The following is a 16,734-nucleotide window of genomic DNA, read 5'->3' on the forward strand; positions in this document are numbered from 1 at the left end:
CCCAGGGTGGGCAGGAGGCGGGTTGCCCCACAAGCCAGCTGACCTCAGGGCCATACCTTCCTCTGCCAAGCCCTTGGTTCTGCCCCAGTGCACTGCCCTCATTAGCAGAGGATCATTTGCTGGCAGGGGCAGGCTGCGCAACACAGGGCTGGCAGCTCAGCAGAGCAGTACCCCGGGCTAGGCGATGGATAACCAGCAAAAGCAGGATCACCACTGTGGCCACACACACACCAGGACCCCCGTCACCCACCTCAGGTCCCCAGAGCAGCACCCCCTCCCCCCTAGCCCCAGGGACAGGGTCCATGCGGCAGGGTTCAGCACAGGGCTCACCAGGTAGGCGATGACATCGTAGCCCTGCTCCTTCAGCCACACCAAGATGCAGGAGGTGTCAAGGCCTCCGCTGTAGGCAAGGACCACGGTGCCTTTGGACTGAGCCATGGTGCTGCCAAAGCAAAGGGAAAGGGGTTCACAATGGCCCCAGCCCCTGCCCTTGCCTGGTGCAGGGATGCTGCCACCATCAGCTGTGAAACCCTCCCCGGTACCCCCAAAATGGCCATGGGACCGTCACGGTCCAGCTGGGTGCTGAGGGCAGCCAGGGATGAGGGGCTCTCCCAGGGGTGGGGTACTCTGGGCCGCACAAACATTACCCTGGGAATGAATAATGAGGGGGCAAGAAGCAAAGCACATGGCAAACTGAACACTCGGGGCCGGCAGCAGCTTGCGTAGGTGGAGGAGCATGTGGTGGAGCCACCAGCGCTAGGACAAGCTCTCCAATTAAAACAAGGGCTGCCAGCATCACTCTCACTCATGGGCAGCAACAGCTACTACCACCACGTGCCAGATGCTCCCATGGGACCAGGGCCATGGGCAGCTCAGCAAGCCAGGCTGCACCCGGGTCTGGCTGAGCCCCCTCCTCTGCCGGGAGCACCAGGCTGGGGACAGCAAGCAGCAGGCAGCACAGGAAGGGACTCACCACAGCATTGGGAGGGATCAGTTGGACCAAGAGCCCTCCTGGGCTGCAAAGAGCAAGGCAGGAGAGCTGAGGGGTAAGAGGAAAGCCACGGCACCGCAGCCACATCCAGGCTGTGGCCCCCAGCCAGAGAGGGCATGCTGCCTGCATGCCGGCTGGTGCACCCAGCGGCAGCTGGGTGATGGAGAAGGCCGGAGCGGCCATCGGGGCTGCTTTGCTCTTACCTTTGCTCCACACAGCTCTTGCTCTGGCAAGCCCAGCACAGCCTGCCCCACGCTCTGCAAGAACCCTGCAACACCAGGGGAGCCGGGACTCAGACGCAGGCGCCCGGCCACAGCAGAGATGCAGCCCAATGCCTTGCTCGGGCATGACCGGGCACGTTGCAGCCCTACACCAGCGCCAGTACAGAGGAGCCGCCACACAGATGGGTGCAGCCGCCCACCGGCCCGGCCCCAAGCACCCACCGGTGCTACCGGGTGTGCGATAGCTGCAGGGCTGCGGTGCTTGGCAGCATCCCTCACAGCCCAACCCCAAGTCTCATTAATGCTTATTGGGCGTTTGTCCTAATTATGCTGCCCCATGTTTCCTGCCAGCATAAAACATCTACGTGGGGATTTGATGCCCCTCACCCTTTGGCTGAGGATATCAAGCACTTCAGCCAACAAGAGATGATAAAGAGATGGCGGCCCAGAGCTCAGGGGAGGGATGGGGGATCCCGCAGTGGGAAGGGGCACGGGGTTGGCCCCATGGTCCCTGGGCTAGGCTGTCATTCCCAGGGCCCTGTGAAGAGGTGATGCCAGCTGACCCTTGGCCGGGGAAGGTGGACGGCAGACCCGGCCAAATCCTGTCCTAAGCAACTTCCACACTGCTGCCGCCACTGCCAAGTCAGCACAATCCTGCTCCTACTTTTGCAAGCCAGGAAAACGTCATGCCAAGCTCCTCTAGGCTGGCCTACCCAGCACCTTTCACAGCGGGATGCGGTTATGCTGAGGTGTGCTCCAGCACCCTGGTCCTGCCAGCGCGGTGTGGGGCCAGCATCCCACGAGGCATGGCTTGGAGCCAGCTCAGGTGCAGGATCTGGCCTGCTGCTCCTGGTTTCTCGCCAAAGGGGTCTGGCAGCCCTGTAACCACAATTCAGTTCCCTGAGCCTGCCTGCTCCCATCAGGCTACCTGTGCAGGCAGTGCAGGCAGTACCCAGTGCCCAGGCTTGTGCAACCAGCATTTCCCTGTCCTCAGGGCCCTCTGGGTGTGCCGAGCTGGGCCCCTGCCTGGGGAAACTCAGCCGTTCCCTTCCTCACCAGGGCATTTACAGGAAAACAGTCACAGTTCTCGTAAGTGCCCAGCCCAAGCATGACACTGCACCTGCAGCTCCTTGCTGGGCAAAGTCCCTCCTTTACCCACTAAACCCCATCTCTGCTGCAGGTCCAGCATCACTGTTGTGGCTGCCAGCCTAACTAAGCACCTCTGAGACCGGGCACGCTTGCTTAACAAGTGGCCTGGCAGTAGGTTAGAGGGAAGCCTCCAACTTTTGCCTGCCCAAACGCATTACACTGCTCACACGATACCCTAAGGACCTGGGGCACCTCGCCCTGCAGTCGCATCCTGCATCCCAGCAATGGTGCGGGGCCACTAGCATTTCCAGCTACGGAAACGGGGCTCGTGCCAAGACCGCCTGCCCAGGAAGGGAGAGCCCCAAAGTTTTGGCGTTAGGTGGTAATAAATCAGAGCACACAAAGCTCAGCGAAGGGGAATGCGGCGGGACTTTCTCAGCCCTGATTATTATTCTGTAACCATTTCCGTGTGAGCTGAGGGAGGGTTTCTACCACAGTGACTCCTGTTGCTCTGCTCTGCAGAAACACCAAGAAAAAAAAATAAAAGGGGAGGAGAATAAAAGCTTGAAACTTTGGTAAGGAGATGAATCGTCTTCTCCAGTCAGGCTGGGAGAGCAGCCTCTGCTCCGGCAAGTGCTGCCTGCGGGCTGGGATGGGACAGGCAGCATGGGCAGGCTCCCCGGGGGTTCCTGCAGCAGAGGCATGCGGAGATGTGCTCACTGGTGCTGGGGTTTGCCTCAGCATCGTTCCTCCACCTCGTGGGGTCCGATCCTGCTCGCCGGCACCTCCAGAGCAGAGCAGGGAGGGCACAGGTTGGTGCCAGCCAAGGTCCCAGCTCCCCTCCCTGGGGTAGCCAAGCCCAGGGTCCCCATCGGGGAGGTAGAACTCACTTGCAATCCCCCCACCCCCCATTCCAAAACTGAGCTAGAAGGGGCTTGACTTCAGCCTGCACCTCCGGCTGCTGGGAAGGGGCTGGGACCCCCCTGCTCTGCTCCTGCTGGGACCAGCAAGCCCTTCTCCAGCACCTGGGGGTGGGGGAGACCCGTGAGGGGTGGAGAGGGGACAGCCAAGGACAGGGGCCAGGGCAAAGGACCCCCTTTCTCCTTGCCCACCCCGCCATGTCAGCACTCAGCACTTACCACTCCCCGGGGGCCCGGCTGCCCTCTGCGCTCCGGTCCGGTGCCTGGAGCATCCGCCTCCTCCTCCTCCTCCTTATAGCCGGGCGTGGGCAGGCGGAGCCGCCGCGGGACTGTCCTCTCCGTGGGCACAGTCCTCAGGCGAGCCCTGCCCTCCGCCTGCCCGCAGGGCGCAGGGGCAGAAACTGGGGGGCAGCTTGCACCCCGAGCCGGGATGGGGACTGTGCCCTGTCCTAGCCCGCCGCACGGCTGCTCTAGGTGCTGTCACCCGTGTCTCCCCCCACTCCTGACCTCCTTATCAGCCTCCACAGAGCACCGAGGGGGCGTCCCCCGCACCGGGACCCCACAGAGGCTCCTGTCCCGGGGTATGTGCACCGCACGGGTGCAGCAAGGGCAAAAGCTCCAGTGACAGATCGGACCGCAGCACCCTCACCTGGGTGCATGGCCATCACCAGACCCAGTGGCCCAAACCTGGGGACACATAGGCTCAGGTCCGCAGGGCCAGCACCCTCTGTCCCTCCAGCCAGCACCCTGGAGGAGGACTGAAACGGCTTTTTGGGAACAGCCTCCCCCTGCAGCCCGTGCACAAAGGCTGCATCCTGCTCTCGCTGACCAAGGGACCCGAGGCTGGGGCAGGATTGGACCTTCGTGTGCTGGACATTGGCCCTTTGGTGTTGACACATCCAGACAATCTCACTTTTATCGTCCAAGGCCACATAGGGAGGTGGCCAAAGGCCCGGGAAGTCAGGGCTGCTGCTAGGGCAGCCCCGTCCCGCGTGCTGAAGGAAGCTGCTTTCTTCAGGCACAGCTGATATTTATCCACAAAACACCTTTATTTGGAACAAAACCATAAATAAATAAGTGTGTACAGAAACCAAGTAGATTAAAAAAATAATTGAAGACAAGGCTGTTTCAATATAATATGTGGTTAATGCTGGGGTGCTCTGTGCCCTCCCCAGCCCTGGGTACCCCACCTTGCACCCCAGCAGGGCCCTCACTTGCCACTGTCACACGGCTCATCCCCCCCATTCTGGGGGCTGATAGGGGCCAAGGTCAGCCAGAGTTGTGTTTGCTTTGGGGGCGCTGGTGCGAGTTGCAGGTTTGCAAAATAAAAAAACCCTGCTGTTTGCAAGAAGTTGGCGGGACATCTTGTCCCCCCCACAGTGCCCTGCTGAGTCAGGGACTGGCTCTGGGTGAAGGCAACACGGGCAGGGGCTGCTCAGGGGCAGAGGAAACCAAGGGGATGTCTAGGGGAGACACAAAAGGTGCAAGCTCAGCTCTCCCTGAGCCACGTACCCCCACCAGTGCAGTGGCAAGGGACAGGAGGAGGTGTGACCCTGCGTCCCCTCCTGTCCCTCGGCTGTGTCAGTAGGGGTAGGGCGAGACAGAGATGATGATGAGGAAGATGCTGGGCGCCCGCCGCCCACCCGGGGCCAGCGCCTGCACCTTCAGGCGGTGGGTGCCAGGGTCCCGCAGTGGGCGCAGGGTGGAGACGATGCCGCGGCCCCGCTCAGTGCGGAGGGCGAAGGGGCTATCGGGCTCCCGCTCCAGCAGTGTGAAGATGGGCTGGTGGTGGAGGGCAGCACCTGGGGCGAGGTGCACCACGTCACGGCCGGCAGCGATGCCAAGGGGCAGGGTAAGCAGCTGGTAGCGCAGCGTGGGAGGGCCAGCTGAGCCGCAGTCTGGGGCGCAGCGACCAACACACACCCTGCACGAGAGCCGGGAGGGATGCGGTGGGGTGTCAGGAGCAGCCAGGACACCTGGGTCCGCGATGCCACAAGGAGTGTGGGATGGGCACCCCCATCCCCACAGCACGACTCACCCAGGCCTGGAGCCTCTCTGGTACCCAGCTGGGCAGGGCGCATCGATGCACTGGGCACCTCCACGGGTGTTGAAGCACATCTGGGTTGAGCTGCACTGGATCGTGCCCTCCACACACTCGTCCGTGTCTGCGAGCAGAGATGGGACAGGTCTGAGGGTGCTGGGGTGCCTGTGTGCCCCAGGCTGAGATGAGGATTCAAACCCCAGCCCCGACACCTTCCCACCCCCTGCCTGGAGTCGCAGACACTGGGGCAGCAAGATGAAAGCACCCAGGCTTGCAGCCCCAAAGGGGTGACATCCATGGCACTGTGGGTTCTAGGTTCACAACCCGAGGGACGTAGGCACCCCGCTAGGATGGGGGATCACCCCCACACTGACCATGGCAGGTCTTCCCATTGGGAAGCAGCTGGTAGCCGGGGGGGCAGATGCAGTGGTAGCTGCCCAGGCTGTTCCTGCACTCATGCTGGCACTGGTTCAGCATCTGACACTCGTCAAGGTCTGCAGGGTGAGAGGGGTGAAACCAAGCAGGGAAGCATTGGTCCCCTCCAATGCCTGCTGCCCTGGGGCAGCCTGGCTCTTGCCTCCCCTTCCCAGCATAGTGAAGCCCAGGGAGACCTCGGCCCTGAGAACAGGGGTGCAAACAAAATGGGAGATAGGGCAGCAACAGGCACAGGAGCTGCCTTTTTGGCGCAAAGTGGCCTCCAACTCCTTGCAAAGCCCTTCCCAATATTCCCCCCATGCACACTCACCCGTGCAGGCACCATTCCTCTTGATGAAGCCCATGGGGCAGGGTGGGCCATGGGCACCCGGCCCAGCAGACTTTGCCACCCGGCGGAGGGCGAGCTGGGTGTAGAAGGACTGTCTCCGTGGGATGGTCGGCCCCAGCCAGCGCAGGGGGAGGTTCTTGGGGGTGCTGCCTGTCATGCCCCTTCCATCTGCCCCTGCTGCACCACACTCGCTGTCTGGCTTGCCGGGCGGGCACACGCACTCGTAGGAGCCCCACAGGTTGCGACACTCAAAGGCACACGGCGGAGGAGACTGCAGACACTCATTTACATCTGGTGGAGGAAAGAGCCTGGGGGTTGCAGCTGGATGGGGAACTGAAGCTGGAGCAGGACAGGGGAGTGACCATGGCCCCACGCCTCGTGCCCGAGGTTGTGTCCCCGGGACCCCAGCTCCTACCCAAGCACGGCCAGCCAGCACCCAGTGAGCGGTAGCCGGGAGGGCAGGCGCAGCGATACGTCCCTGCGGCATTCTGGCAGAGCTGGTTGTAGCGGCAGGTGTGGGACCCCTTGGCACATTCGTCAATGTCTGGGGAGCAGAGAGGGGACAGGGAGGTGGCACCATGCAGCAGATGCCCCTCGCCATCCTCATTCCCCCCCCTCAGGAAGGTCCATACCAAGGCAGTACCGCTGCTGAGGGCCCAGGATGAATCCCGGTGGGCACTGGTCTCTGTCGGCCCCTGGGGATCAAGCAGAGCTGGCTGACAAGGGACATGTCACTGCAGGGCAGGGCCTTTGCACCCTCGCAGCCATCTGGGATCCCAACATCTCTGCCCCCATCACCGAGAATCCTCCTGTTACCCGCATCAAGCGAGGCACGGAGCTGGAAGCGGAGCTCCTCCGAGGCTGGGTCAAATGAGCCTTCGACAGCGCTGGCCCGGACGTGCTGCACCCGTGGGGGCTGAAGGCCCACGGGGGGGTCGTACACGATGGTGTGATTGCAGCGGACACGGATGATGCGCCCATCCCGCAGGAAGCTCTGCACTGAGTCCCCCGAGAGCTGCCCCGCGCCCATCTGCACATAGCGCTCGCTGAAGTCCTGGGGAGAGGCAGGGAGGGGGATCAGGCCATGGACACCCCTCCAGGCTCCCAGCATGGAGTCGTGGCCCCATGGGAAGGATGGGCAGCACCGGCACCTGCAGCAGCACCGCAGCCTCGCCGATGCTCTCTGGCACAGAGCCTCTGATCACGCTGTCCAGCAGCAGAGCCCCGGTGGCATCCACGCCCCGGGCAAGGTGGGTGACGCGCAGGAGCTCCCCTGCCAGGGGGGAGCAGTGAGCAGCAGCCCACAGCACCCCCAAATGCAGCTCCATCTCTGGCTGAGCCCCCAGGGATGGTGCATGGGGCAGCTGGAGGCTGAGCCAGGCACCACCAGGTGCCGCAGCCCCCAACACACCTGGGACCCTTGGCATCACTCACCTGTAGGAAATTCCAGCTGTGACTCCTGCTGGAAGGTGCCCTGGGTGAGCAGGAACCCGCTTTGCGCCTCTCCGCCAGCATGTGCCAAGGACCAGTAAACAGGGGCGATGATGGTGACCAGCATCCGCATCAGCGGCCCTGGGGGTGGGGGAGAAAGGGTGTCACCACAAAGCCAGAACCCTTCCAAGGGGGCACCCAGCCCTCCCCAACTGCCCCAGCCCCCCTCAGCTATAGGGCACAGCACAGATGTGGGGTGCTGCTTTTGGGGCGGGAATCTTTCCCCCAAGATTTGCACCTGACTGGTCAAAATCCTCCCTAGGGTGAGGGCAGGGGTGACCACTTACCGACAGTGGGTGGGATGCTGCCGATGCTGCTCCGGACAACAGCGGTGCCGGAGTGTGGGTCATCCAGCACGCTGGCATCAAGGGTGGTGACATCAAGCTCGTGGGCATTGATGACACCAATGAGGCTGCCCCGCACCCGGTGTGGTTCCTCTGGGGTGAAAGAGACAGGGGCAGAGACATTGGGGCTGCTCTCCCATGGGAAAAAGGGGTGCTTCCCTGTCTCCCTTCTCAGTATGTCAAGAAGATCTAATTTTCTGGAGGTGAAGGCAGCCAGCGCAAGGCAGCCGGCGTCCCTACATGCCTGAAAGTACAGTCCCCAAAGACCCTGCGGGTCCGAGCTGCACGATGCCACGTCAACGGGGGATGCTACAAGCGTGTCTTTTGCTCACTGATGTGCACTAAAACCCCCCAAACCCTGCTCTGTACCAACCCCCACGGTCCTGGTCCCAGCCCAAAGCTTTTATTTGCTTCTCCTCCAGCGTGCCTGGCAGCAGAACACCAGCAGCCATGCAGAGGGCATGCAGGGCACCCAGCGCTTCCTCCGTGCTGCCAGCCAGCCCGGCCCTCTGCTCCCTGAGAGGCAGCAGGAGAGGATGTGCCTGTGCATTTAGCAGAGCCCCTGGGGAGTGGGAATTTAATCACAGGCAGAAAATGCAGGAAGGCGGGGGTTCAGGCTGGCAACAGTGGCTGCTCGGGTAAGGGTTTATCTGGGCTCAGACCTTCAGATGAGCAGCAGAAGAGACAGAAGAGGGCAAACCAGGGTATGAATCAAGGGTTTAGAATAAACAAGGAAAGGCAATATCCCTCCAAACCACAGTGTATAAGGTCTTACCCCAGGGTGTAATGGTGCTGCGGGCAGCCCCAGCCCCCCGAGCCAGCCAGAAGCCCCACAAGCCCCAGGGCAGACACCCACCTTGGACGGACAGGGAGACGTGGGCAGCAGCAGACCCCAGGGCGTTGCGGGCAAGACAGGAGTAGCGGCCAGCATCACGGTGGCTGACGGCGGGCAGGAGCAGCGTGGTGTTGGGCAGGATGCGGGCCCGGGGACCCTCGGGCAGTGGCTCCCCATCCCGCCGCCACTCCACGGAGGGGGTGGGCTCCCCCAGCACGGCACAGTGCAGCAGCACCTGCTGCCCAGCACGCACCGCCACCGCTCGTGGCGTCACCGCCACCGCAGGGGCACCTGGGCAGGGACATGGATGTGGGCAGTCCCACAGCACCCCAGCCGTGCGTGGGCCATTCCCCAGGGGTCAGGGGTGGTCCAGGGGGATGGGGGTGTGTGACATGATTTGCAGTCTCTCAAAAGGAGGGTGCAAAGAGGGGCAGCACTCACTCTGCAGAGCCAGGGTGACAACCTTCGCCGTCGTGCCCACATCATTCTCTGCCACGCACTGGTAGTGCCCTGCGTCAGCACTCTGGCGATACCAACGGTATCAGCACCGTGCTTGGCTTTACCATGAAAGCTCTCCGAATCACACTGGCACCCCCCAGACCCCACTTACCCCCACGGCATGGATGACCAGGGAGCCATTCTGCAGCTGGCGCAGGTGCCTGCCAGCCACCACCGGCACCCCATCCTTGCTCCAGCGGACAAGGGGTGTGGGGTGGCCCTGGGCATCGCAGTCGAGCAGGGCATTGCCCCCGGCGGGCTCCACCTGGTAGGTGCTGGGTTCCCCCCATATGATGGGTGCCTCTGGGGATGGGAGAAGTGTGGCAGAGGAGGAGGGCTGGCCTGGCACCCTGGTTTCCCTGCTGGCACCTACCTCTGATGGAAACAAAGGTGGTGGCCCTGACGGCACCAGCACTGTTCTCCGCCTGGCAGATGTAGGTCCCACTGTCGGCGTGGGTGGCTGCCTCCCGCCGCAGGGTACTCCGGCCGCTGTGCCCCGACACGCCATCTGCAGGGTGCCAGCACCCCAAAAAGCATGGGCAAGGACCAGCTGGTTGTAACCCCACACAGCCAGCCACGCCAGCACACCAGGGACCCCAAAAGGTGGAAAAAGGACAGGGATGGAGGCAGGATCACATCATTCTCCCAAGCTCAGCATTCTCTGCCCCCCTGCCACGCACCGGTGATGGGCTGCCCGTTGGCCGTCCAGGAGATGTGGGGCTGGGGCCTGCCCTCAGCAGCACACACCAGCTCCAGCCTCTCACCCCAGCTCAGGGTGACATCCTCGGGCAGGTGGGTGAAGGTGGGCAGGGTGTGGACGGAGAGGGAAAGCCAGCGGACAGCCCTCCCGGCTGAGTTCACTGCCGTGCAGGAATAGCTCCCTGCATCCCCTTCCTGCACAGGGAAAGTGGGGGGGATAAGGGGTGGGCTCAGGTCTGGGGTCCAGCTGCAGCCCTGGTCCACTGGGCTGCATCTCTGTTGGCTGTTGTGCACTGAAAAACCCACAGCTCTGTCACAGCCACTTTTTCCATCCCACATTAGCAAACTCACGCTGCCCCAACCCACCAGCCTGTTGCAAAGACTGAACAGGGTTCTCCCTCTGCCAAATATTTTTGAACGCAGCCAGGATATGGCTTAGCTAAGTGACACTTTGTCCTGCCAGCCCCACCCCAGAGACATCGCAGGGTGCAGAACAGCCTGAACTGTATTTTCAGCAGCATGAGACACTTGTTTTCCAGCTCTCCAACCCTACAGCTAGCTCGGCTGCAGGCAGGGATGTTGCTCACCTGGACGTCCCGGAGCAGCAGCTCCCCTGAGGGCAGGACGGTGGCCTTCCCCCCGCCGCTCTGTACCGGGGCTCCCTCCCGGCTCCAGGACACGCGAGGCTCGGGGACGCCGCGGGCGGCGCAGGGCAGCAGCACCTCCAGCCCCTCCAGGACAGCCAGCTCCACTGGGCCGGCTGTGATGACGGGGGGCACTGGATGGGGCAGGAGGAGGACAGCGACTCGCTCACGCCTTGACAACCAGGTTTCATTGCAAGATGCCAGGGAAGGAGCCAAGCAGAGGAGGGAGCAAGTGTTGGGGTCCTGGTCCTGCCTTACCTTGCACGATCAGCCTGGTCCTCCCTGCAGCGGTGCCTGAGGGGTTGCGAGCCATGCACAGGTAGGTGCCCGCGTCCCCTGGGGAGGCCCGGAGGAGATGCAGCTGCCCGTTGGGGAGCACCTTCACCCCAGGCCCTGTGGGGATGGGCAGGAATGAAGGGCAGGATGGAGCAAGCACAGCCAAGCCAGGGCATGGATGGACAGTGCACAGAGACTGCTTCCCCTGCAGAAATGCCTCTTTCTGGGGAGTCCCCAGGGAATGGCTGTAGTAGCTCCCACACCCATCTTGGATGGCAGCTGGGAGCCAGGAGAACCCATGTGCAGTGCGACCCAGCACCTTGCTGGGATGCCTACAACCTCCAAGCAGCTTGGTCACCCAAACCTTCCCCCTGCCAGGGGCTGGCATGCGGCGCAGGCTCTGCCAGCCTCCAGCGGGCTCCTGCTCACCCCCAGCAATGCTGACACCATCCTTCTGCCAAGTGAGCTCCGGCCGGGGGATCCCGGTCGCCTCGCAGGGCAGCACCGCGCTGGTGTTCACCATCACCATCACCATGCCGGGCAGGGGCTTCAAGGCAGGGGGCTCTGCAAGTGGCAGGGAAGAGTTGCCCACCGGGGCTGTCCGAAGGTGGACCAAGGCACAGGGAGCAGGGCCCCCAGGAGCCATGCGCACCGTGCACTGCGAGCCGGAGGTGTTTTCGGGCTGTGCCAGCAGCGCTCCTCGCCGTGCAGGTGTAGCGGCCAGCATGTGCAGGCAGCACCTGCCTGATCTCCAGGGCCCCTGGGAAGGCAGAGGGCAGAGGGGAGGCAGAAGGAAGGCTGGCAGGGACCCACCACCCCACCGGGGCTGCACTGCCCCATGCCTGTACCTGTGGGCAGGACACGGTAGCCCCCTCCTCGTCTGCCCAGCTGAGCCCCCTCCTTGCTCCATGACACTGTGGGTGGGGGAACACCAGAGGCATAGCAGGTGAGGACTGCAGGGGACAGCCGGGTGACAACCACGTCTGTAAGGTCATCGGCAATGGTGGGGGGCACTGGAGAAGTGAGGGAGGGAGGTGAGCAGGGCTGCATAGAAATGCTGAAGGGAATCACATCTTTGTGTATGTGGGTGCAGGTATTTCTATTTTCCCCCTTACCCACCCCCATGTCCAGTCCTCTAGAGGGGACACAACCCCAAGGCGGCGGGCTGGAGCACACCCCACATCACACCCAAGGTGGTGACCGACCCCAGGAAAGCCGCTCTCAGCAAGACCCACAGCCCCCAGCAGCTCACCATGGACAGACACGAGGAAGACCTTGCGTGCCTCTCCAGCGGCGTTGGTGGCGATGCACTCAAACAGCCCCTCATCCCGGGGACCGGGGCTGGTGATGAGCAGTGACCCTGAGGACTGCAAGCTGCATGGGCAGAGCATGTGTCAGGCTCAGCCCCTGCCCCATGGGGAGAAGTGAGAGGGGGCAAAACCCACCCTACAGTGGGACCCTTTGGCAGGTGAGGCAGCCAGCGCTGCAGGTACCTGTAGGCGCCAGGCGGGAGGTGTGGGTTCAGAGGGTGACCATCCTTCTCCCACCTGACGTGGGGCTCTGGGGATCCCCAGGTGTCGCAGCCCAGCGCAGCCGGCTGCTGAGCCAGCAAGGTGAGATTGGAGGGCCCAGGGGCGATGGCGGGAGGGACTGCGGGAGGGCATGGCAGTGATGAGCAGAGGACAGCAGCCCATCGTTGTACCGATGAGAGCAGCCCAGCAGCAGTGGATTGGAGAGGGGTGAGCCCAGGAGGGATCCAGCTTGGTTCTCCTGCTTACCCAGGACGCGGAGGTCCAGGACTCGCCGGTCAGAGCCAACAGGGCTGGATGCCATGCAGAGGTAATAGCCTGAATCCTGGACCTGAATGGGGTCGATGTGCAAAGAGCCGCCTGGCAGGAGCTGCAGCCTGGGGAGGGAGAGCAAAGGAGCCTTGTGGGGGTTCCGCACAGCCGCGCTGCAATGCATGGGGACACACGGCTGGGAAGGCGGCATGGGGCATTGCAGCCAGTTGTCACATATATCTACTGAGCTGGCATAGAGACAGCACAGCCCTTCTCACAGGGGGACAGTGCTGTGTCTGCTTAAGGCATGCCAAAATGCCTATTGATGTGGAGGGCGGCACAATCCGAGAGCCAGGTCTTGGTGCACCCAGCTTGCAGAGCCTCGTACCTATTGCTCCCACGGAGAGGCAGGAGCCGGCCGTCCTTCCACCATGTCACCCGGGGCACGGGCCACCCCTCTGCCTGGCACGGCAGCACTGCTGAGCCATTCAGCAGCGCCCTCGCCTCCTCAGGGCCCGGTTGGATCTCCGGGGCCACTGCGGCAGCACCCAGCCAACACCGCAGAAAGTCAGACAGGGGACAGAGAATATTAGCCCAGACCAGCACTGGCTGGGCACCATCCAGCCCCCCTTTCCCATTACCTCAACCTTAGGGCACCCCGCAATATTGCATATCCCCAAAGTAACAGGGGGAGCTGGTGCACACCGCCAGCAAAGCCCAGTGGCAGGGCTTCATCGCTCACCGTGAACCTCCACCCGGACACGCAGGCTGGTGTCCCCGAGCGCGCTGGTGGCCCTGCAGCTGTACTCCCCGCCGTCCGCCGCCCCCACGGCCTGGATCTGCAGGAAGCGCCCCTCGGCCAGGACCTGCCTGCGGGCATCCTCCTAACGCCCCCAGAGAGCCCCCGTCAGCAGTTCTCCTCACATCACCCCCACCACGAGCGTGATGGGGCTGGTGAAGGCTCATCCCAGTGCACCGTCCCGGGTGCCGTCACACGTACCCGCAGTGGGGAGCCCTCCCAGTGCCACTCGATGTGGGGGGGTGGCACGGCATCCTCAGGGCACTCCAGGATGAGATGCCCCCCTGCCACAGCAGTTATGCTGTGGGTCTCTCCAACACTCGTGATGCTGAGAGGTGCTGTGGGACATGTGCCAGGTGGGTCAGGGGATGCAGCATGTGTTGGGCACCCCCCATACTTGTCCCCATAGGTCATGCATAGACCCTCACTCTGAGGACCATCATGCTGTGCTCCAGACCCCAGTTTGGAGGCTTGACAGTCCCCACTGCTCTCCCCATCCACCCTGCAGGGATCTCAAGGAGGGGTGCAGGGGTTGCTCTGGCTCTCTGGTCCCCCAGAGCTCTGAACACCCCGCAGCACCCCCTGCTATCACCCTCCTCACTGTACCACTGGGGCCACGCTACCTTGGATGCTAACATGGAAGCTCCTGCTGTCCTCCCCAGCGGGGTTGGTGGCCAGGCAGGTGTACAAGCCAGCGTCAGCCGTCTACACAAAGCCAGGAGAGGGAACAATAGAAACATGAAATGCAAATGCAGGTGGGGAGAAGAAAGAGGAGCCCCTACCTTAGTGGTCTTGATGTAGAGGGTGCTCTCGTTCCCTGACACAAGCCAGGGCCCTGCCAGCAGCCTTCCGTCCTTCTCCCAGGTTACAGTGGGCATGGGGACGCCCGTCACCACACACGTCAGCTCTAGCGGGGTGCCCACAGCAATTGACATCTCGGTGGGATGAGGCGCAGCCTCAACTCGGGGCGTCTCTGCAAGCGCACCACGAGGCAGGTGGGCTCATCCCCTCGTTGCTCCCAAAAAATCAGCCGGCTGTCCCTCCCAAATCCCCAGGGACAGATACGCACCCATCACCAGGAGGTGGAAGGCTTTGCTGGCCTCCCCCACCTCGTTTACCACCAGGCAGGAGTACACCCCTGCGTCGCCTAGCCCCACGGCCACCAGGCTCAGCTGTGGGCCACCTGGCATCACATTGATCTGTTGTGCCAGGGGCTTGCCGTCCTTCAGCCAGGTCACCACCGGTGCTGGGGACCCGGTGGCTTCACAGGTGAAGGTGACGTCGGAGCCCTCAGCCACCATCTGCTCCTCGATGCTCTCTGGGCTCTCCAAGATGGGGGGAACTGGGGAGGAAGCAGTCCCCCTTAATGGGGCCATGGGAGCAAAGCCAGGTCCCCAGGCACCGGGGGGGTGGGTTTGACAATTCCCCAGTGTCCTGTATGCATGCAGAGGGGTGGCTCAGCCTCCCTGCAGGGTGCCCTGGGCCTGCTTTCACTCTGGTCCCACCTTACTCCATCCTCCCTGAGCCATCCCCGTCGGCCAAGGGCCGGCTCAGGACCCTGCTTAGAAACAGAGCTGTGAAGCATGACATGTGCTCTGCCAGCAAAACTGGTGCTTGGGTGCTCCCCCGCTCTGCTCTCCCCAAACCCCCGCCTGCCCCATACCCCGTATCTGCAGGACGAAGCTGCGATCAGCCACCCCTGCCTGGCTGGAGGCGATGCAGGTGTAGAGCCCGGCGTCAGAGACCTGTGCCTGGGAGATCCTACCCCATGGAGCAGGGATAGGGATGAGACATCAGGTCCAGGACCTGCCCTGTCCCCCAAGGTCTCCATGCTAACATGCAGCCACCTCCAGGGCGCGGCCATGGCTGGCCCAGCATGCAAACCTGGGTATCAACCCCAAAGCCTGAAGCCGAGCATCACTCCAGGGTCGCTCCTTACCGGAGGACGTGCCCAGCTGAGAGCAGGGTGATGCGGGGGGACAGGCGCAGGGGCAGCCCGTCCTTCAGCCAGCTCATGTGCAGGGGAGGGGACCCCCGTGCCCGGCACTCCAGTGTCACTGCTGTGAACAGGATGCCACGGACCACCTCCGAGTCGTCGGTGCCTCTCTCAATGGCAGGGGGGACTGGACGAGGGGACAGAGGGGCTGATGGGGCTGTCAGGGGCGGGTGGCCCTGGTGCTCCCCCATGGGTCCCAGCCCCACTCACCCAGCACACTCAGTGTGTGCAGCAGCGTGTCTTCGCCTGCGCTGTTTCTGGCCAGGCAGGTGTATGCTCCTGCATCGGCGGCTTGGAGCCCCTCGAGGAGCAGGGAGCTGCCATCCGGGGACATCCTGGGCAGGGAGAAAGAGACAGTGGCCTGTGTGTCCATCCCTAATGTGCCATGGGGCAGAAATGCTCTGTGCTTGGTTGCAACCCGGGATACAGGTTTTGGGGTACACTGCAAGGCCAGGGCAGCAACTGAAACCCTGCCAGAGCGACAGTGACCATGCCAGGCTGCAGCACAATTCAGGACACCATGGCTTCACTCAGGATGATGCTCCTCAGAAAACAGCTAGTACCTGCTCATCCCAGCCCAAACAGGGAGAGGGAGGAGAAGCAGAGCTCAGCCTGCCTTGCACCAATCTTTTGCACATGGGGAAACTGAGGCACAGAAAGGGCTGTGCCATGACTAGCCTGTGGGATGGTTTCCCCACCCCAGACTCACCGGGCACGTGAAGGGGGCTGCAGCCCCAGAGGCTGCCCATCCTTCAGCCAGGAGATCTGGGGGGTGGGCTGCCCCGCCACCTGGCACTCCAGCCTCACCCTTCCGCCCTCCAGCACGCTGTGCTCATTGGGGACCCCCGTGCTGGCAATCCGGGGAGCCACTGCACCGAGAAGAGAGGGAGACTGAGAAAGAAGAGGGGAAGGAAGGCTCCCCTCCAAAGGAGGGCCCACAGGGACCCCCACCACCCCAGGGAAGCCCTACCTCGCACCAGCACCATGAAGTCCTTGCGCATCTCGGCACCTGGGCCCCGTACCAGGCAGGTGTATCGGCCCTGGTGGAAGGGCTGCAGGGGGCTGAGCTGGAGCTGCCCCCCTCCAGACACCAGGCCCTGCTCTGGGCTGGTCTCTGCGAGGAGACAAGGCAAAGGGGGCTGCAGCAGTGCTCCTCTGCCAAGCCCTCCCCAGGCATGTTGCCACACTCCCTCCTTCCCACCCCTATGACCCAGGTTTTAGGACTTGGTTAAAGCAGAGGCTGGGGCTCTGCAGAGCAGGGTGTTTGCACCATGTGTTGCTGGAGCTTTGCAGGAGAAAAGAGTCAGTGGTCTGGGTGGAAACCCCTGCCCCAGCAGGTAGCCCAA

The 16,734-nt window shown here is 63.0% G+C and overlaps 2 protein-coding genes across 4 annotated transcripts in view; both read right to left on the reverse strand.

Moving 5' to 3' along the window:
• ASS1 (argininosuccinate synthase 1) overlaps positions 1–3,744 on the reverse strand; it is a 29,267-nt gene extending 25,523 nt beyond the window's left edge. Inside the window, exons 1-3 of one of the 3 annotated variants that reach the window (XM_064469004.1) lie at positions 3,441–3,736; positions 1,195–1,259; positions 331–442 (exon numbers count right to left, since the gene is read on the reverse strand). In XM_064469004.1, coding sequence (XP_064325074.1) covers positions 331–438 — 108 coding nt within the window. In that variant the 5' untranslated portion in view covers positions 439–442; positions 1,195–1,259; positions 3,441–3,736. Of the gene's footprint in view, positions 1–330; positions 443–973; positions 997–1,194; positions 1,260–3,440 lie in introns of those variants that run through there. The other 2 variants (XM_064469002.1, XM_064469003.1) reach the window with 2 other exon arrangements.
• A 502-nt stretch (positions 3,745–4,246) lies between these two features.
• HMCN2 (hemicentin 2) overlaps positions 4,247–16,734 on the reverse strand; it is a 37,515-nt gene continuing 25,027 nt past the window's right edge. The window contains 34 exon segments of the mRNA XM_064469074.1: positions 4,247–5,145; positions 5,260–5,386; positions 5,637–5,756; positions 6,008–6,316; positions 6,441–6,569; positions 6,658–6,720; positions 6,842–7,079; positions 7,177–7,298; positions 7,460–7,597; positions 7,804–7,953; positions 8,717–8,986; positions 9,137–9,218; positions 9,306–9,496; positions 9,567–9,701; positions 9,874–10,087; positions 10,480–10,670; positions 10,795–10,929; positions 11,242–11,376; positions 11,465–11,572; positions 11,661–11,825; positions 12,065–12,186; positions 12,306–12,462; positions 12,591–12,718; positions 12,982–13,129; positions 13,336–13,477; positions 13,594–13,730; positions 14,016–14,097; positions 14,175–14,365; positions 14,462–14,734; positions 15,056–15,153; positions 15,332–15,515; positions 15,599–15,723; positions 16,098–16,257; positions 16,359–16,502. Of these exon segments, the coding sequence (XP_064325144.1) occupies positions 4,803–5,145; positions 5,260–5,386; positions 5,637–5,756; positions 6,008–6,316; positions 6,441–6,569; positions 6,658–6,720; positions 6,842–7,079; positions 7,177–7,298; positions 7,460–7,597; positions 7,804–7,953; positions 8,717–8,986; positions 9,137–9,218; positions 9,306–9,496; positions 9,567–9,701; positions 9,874–10,087; positions 10,480–10,670; positions 10,795–10,929; positions 11,242–11,376; positions 11,465–11,572; positions 11,661–11,825; positions 12,065–12,186; positions 12,306–12,462; positions 12,591–12,718; positions 12,982–13,129; positions 13,336–13,477; positions 13,594–13,730; positions 14,016–14,097; positions 14,175–14,365; positions 14,462–14,734; positions 15,056–15,153; positions 15,332–15,515; positions 15,599–15,723; positions 16,098–16,257; positions 16,359–16,502 (5,456 nt within the window). The 3' untranslated portion in view covers positions 4,247–4,802.

Source organism: Phalacrocorax carbo, chromosome 18 (assembly GCF_963921805.1).
Source record: "Phalacrocorax carbo chromosome 18, bPhaCar2.1, whole genome shotgun sequence".
NCBI classification, from domain to species: domain Eukaryota; kingdom Metazoa; phylum Chordata; class Aves; order Suliformes; family Phalacrocoracidae; genus Phalacrocorax; species Phalacrocorax carbo.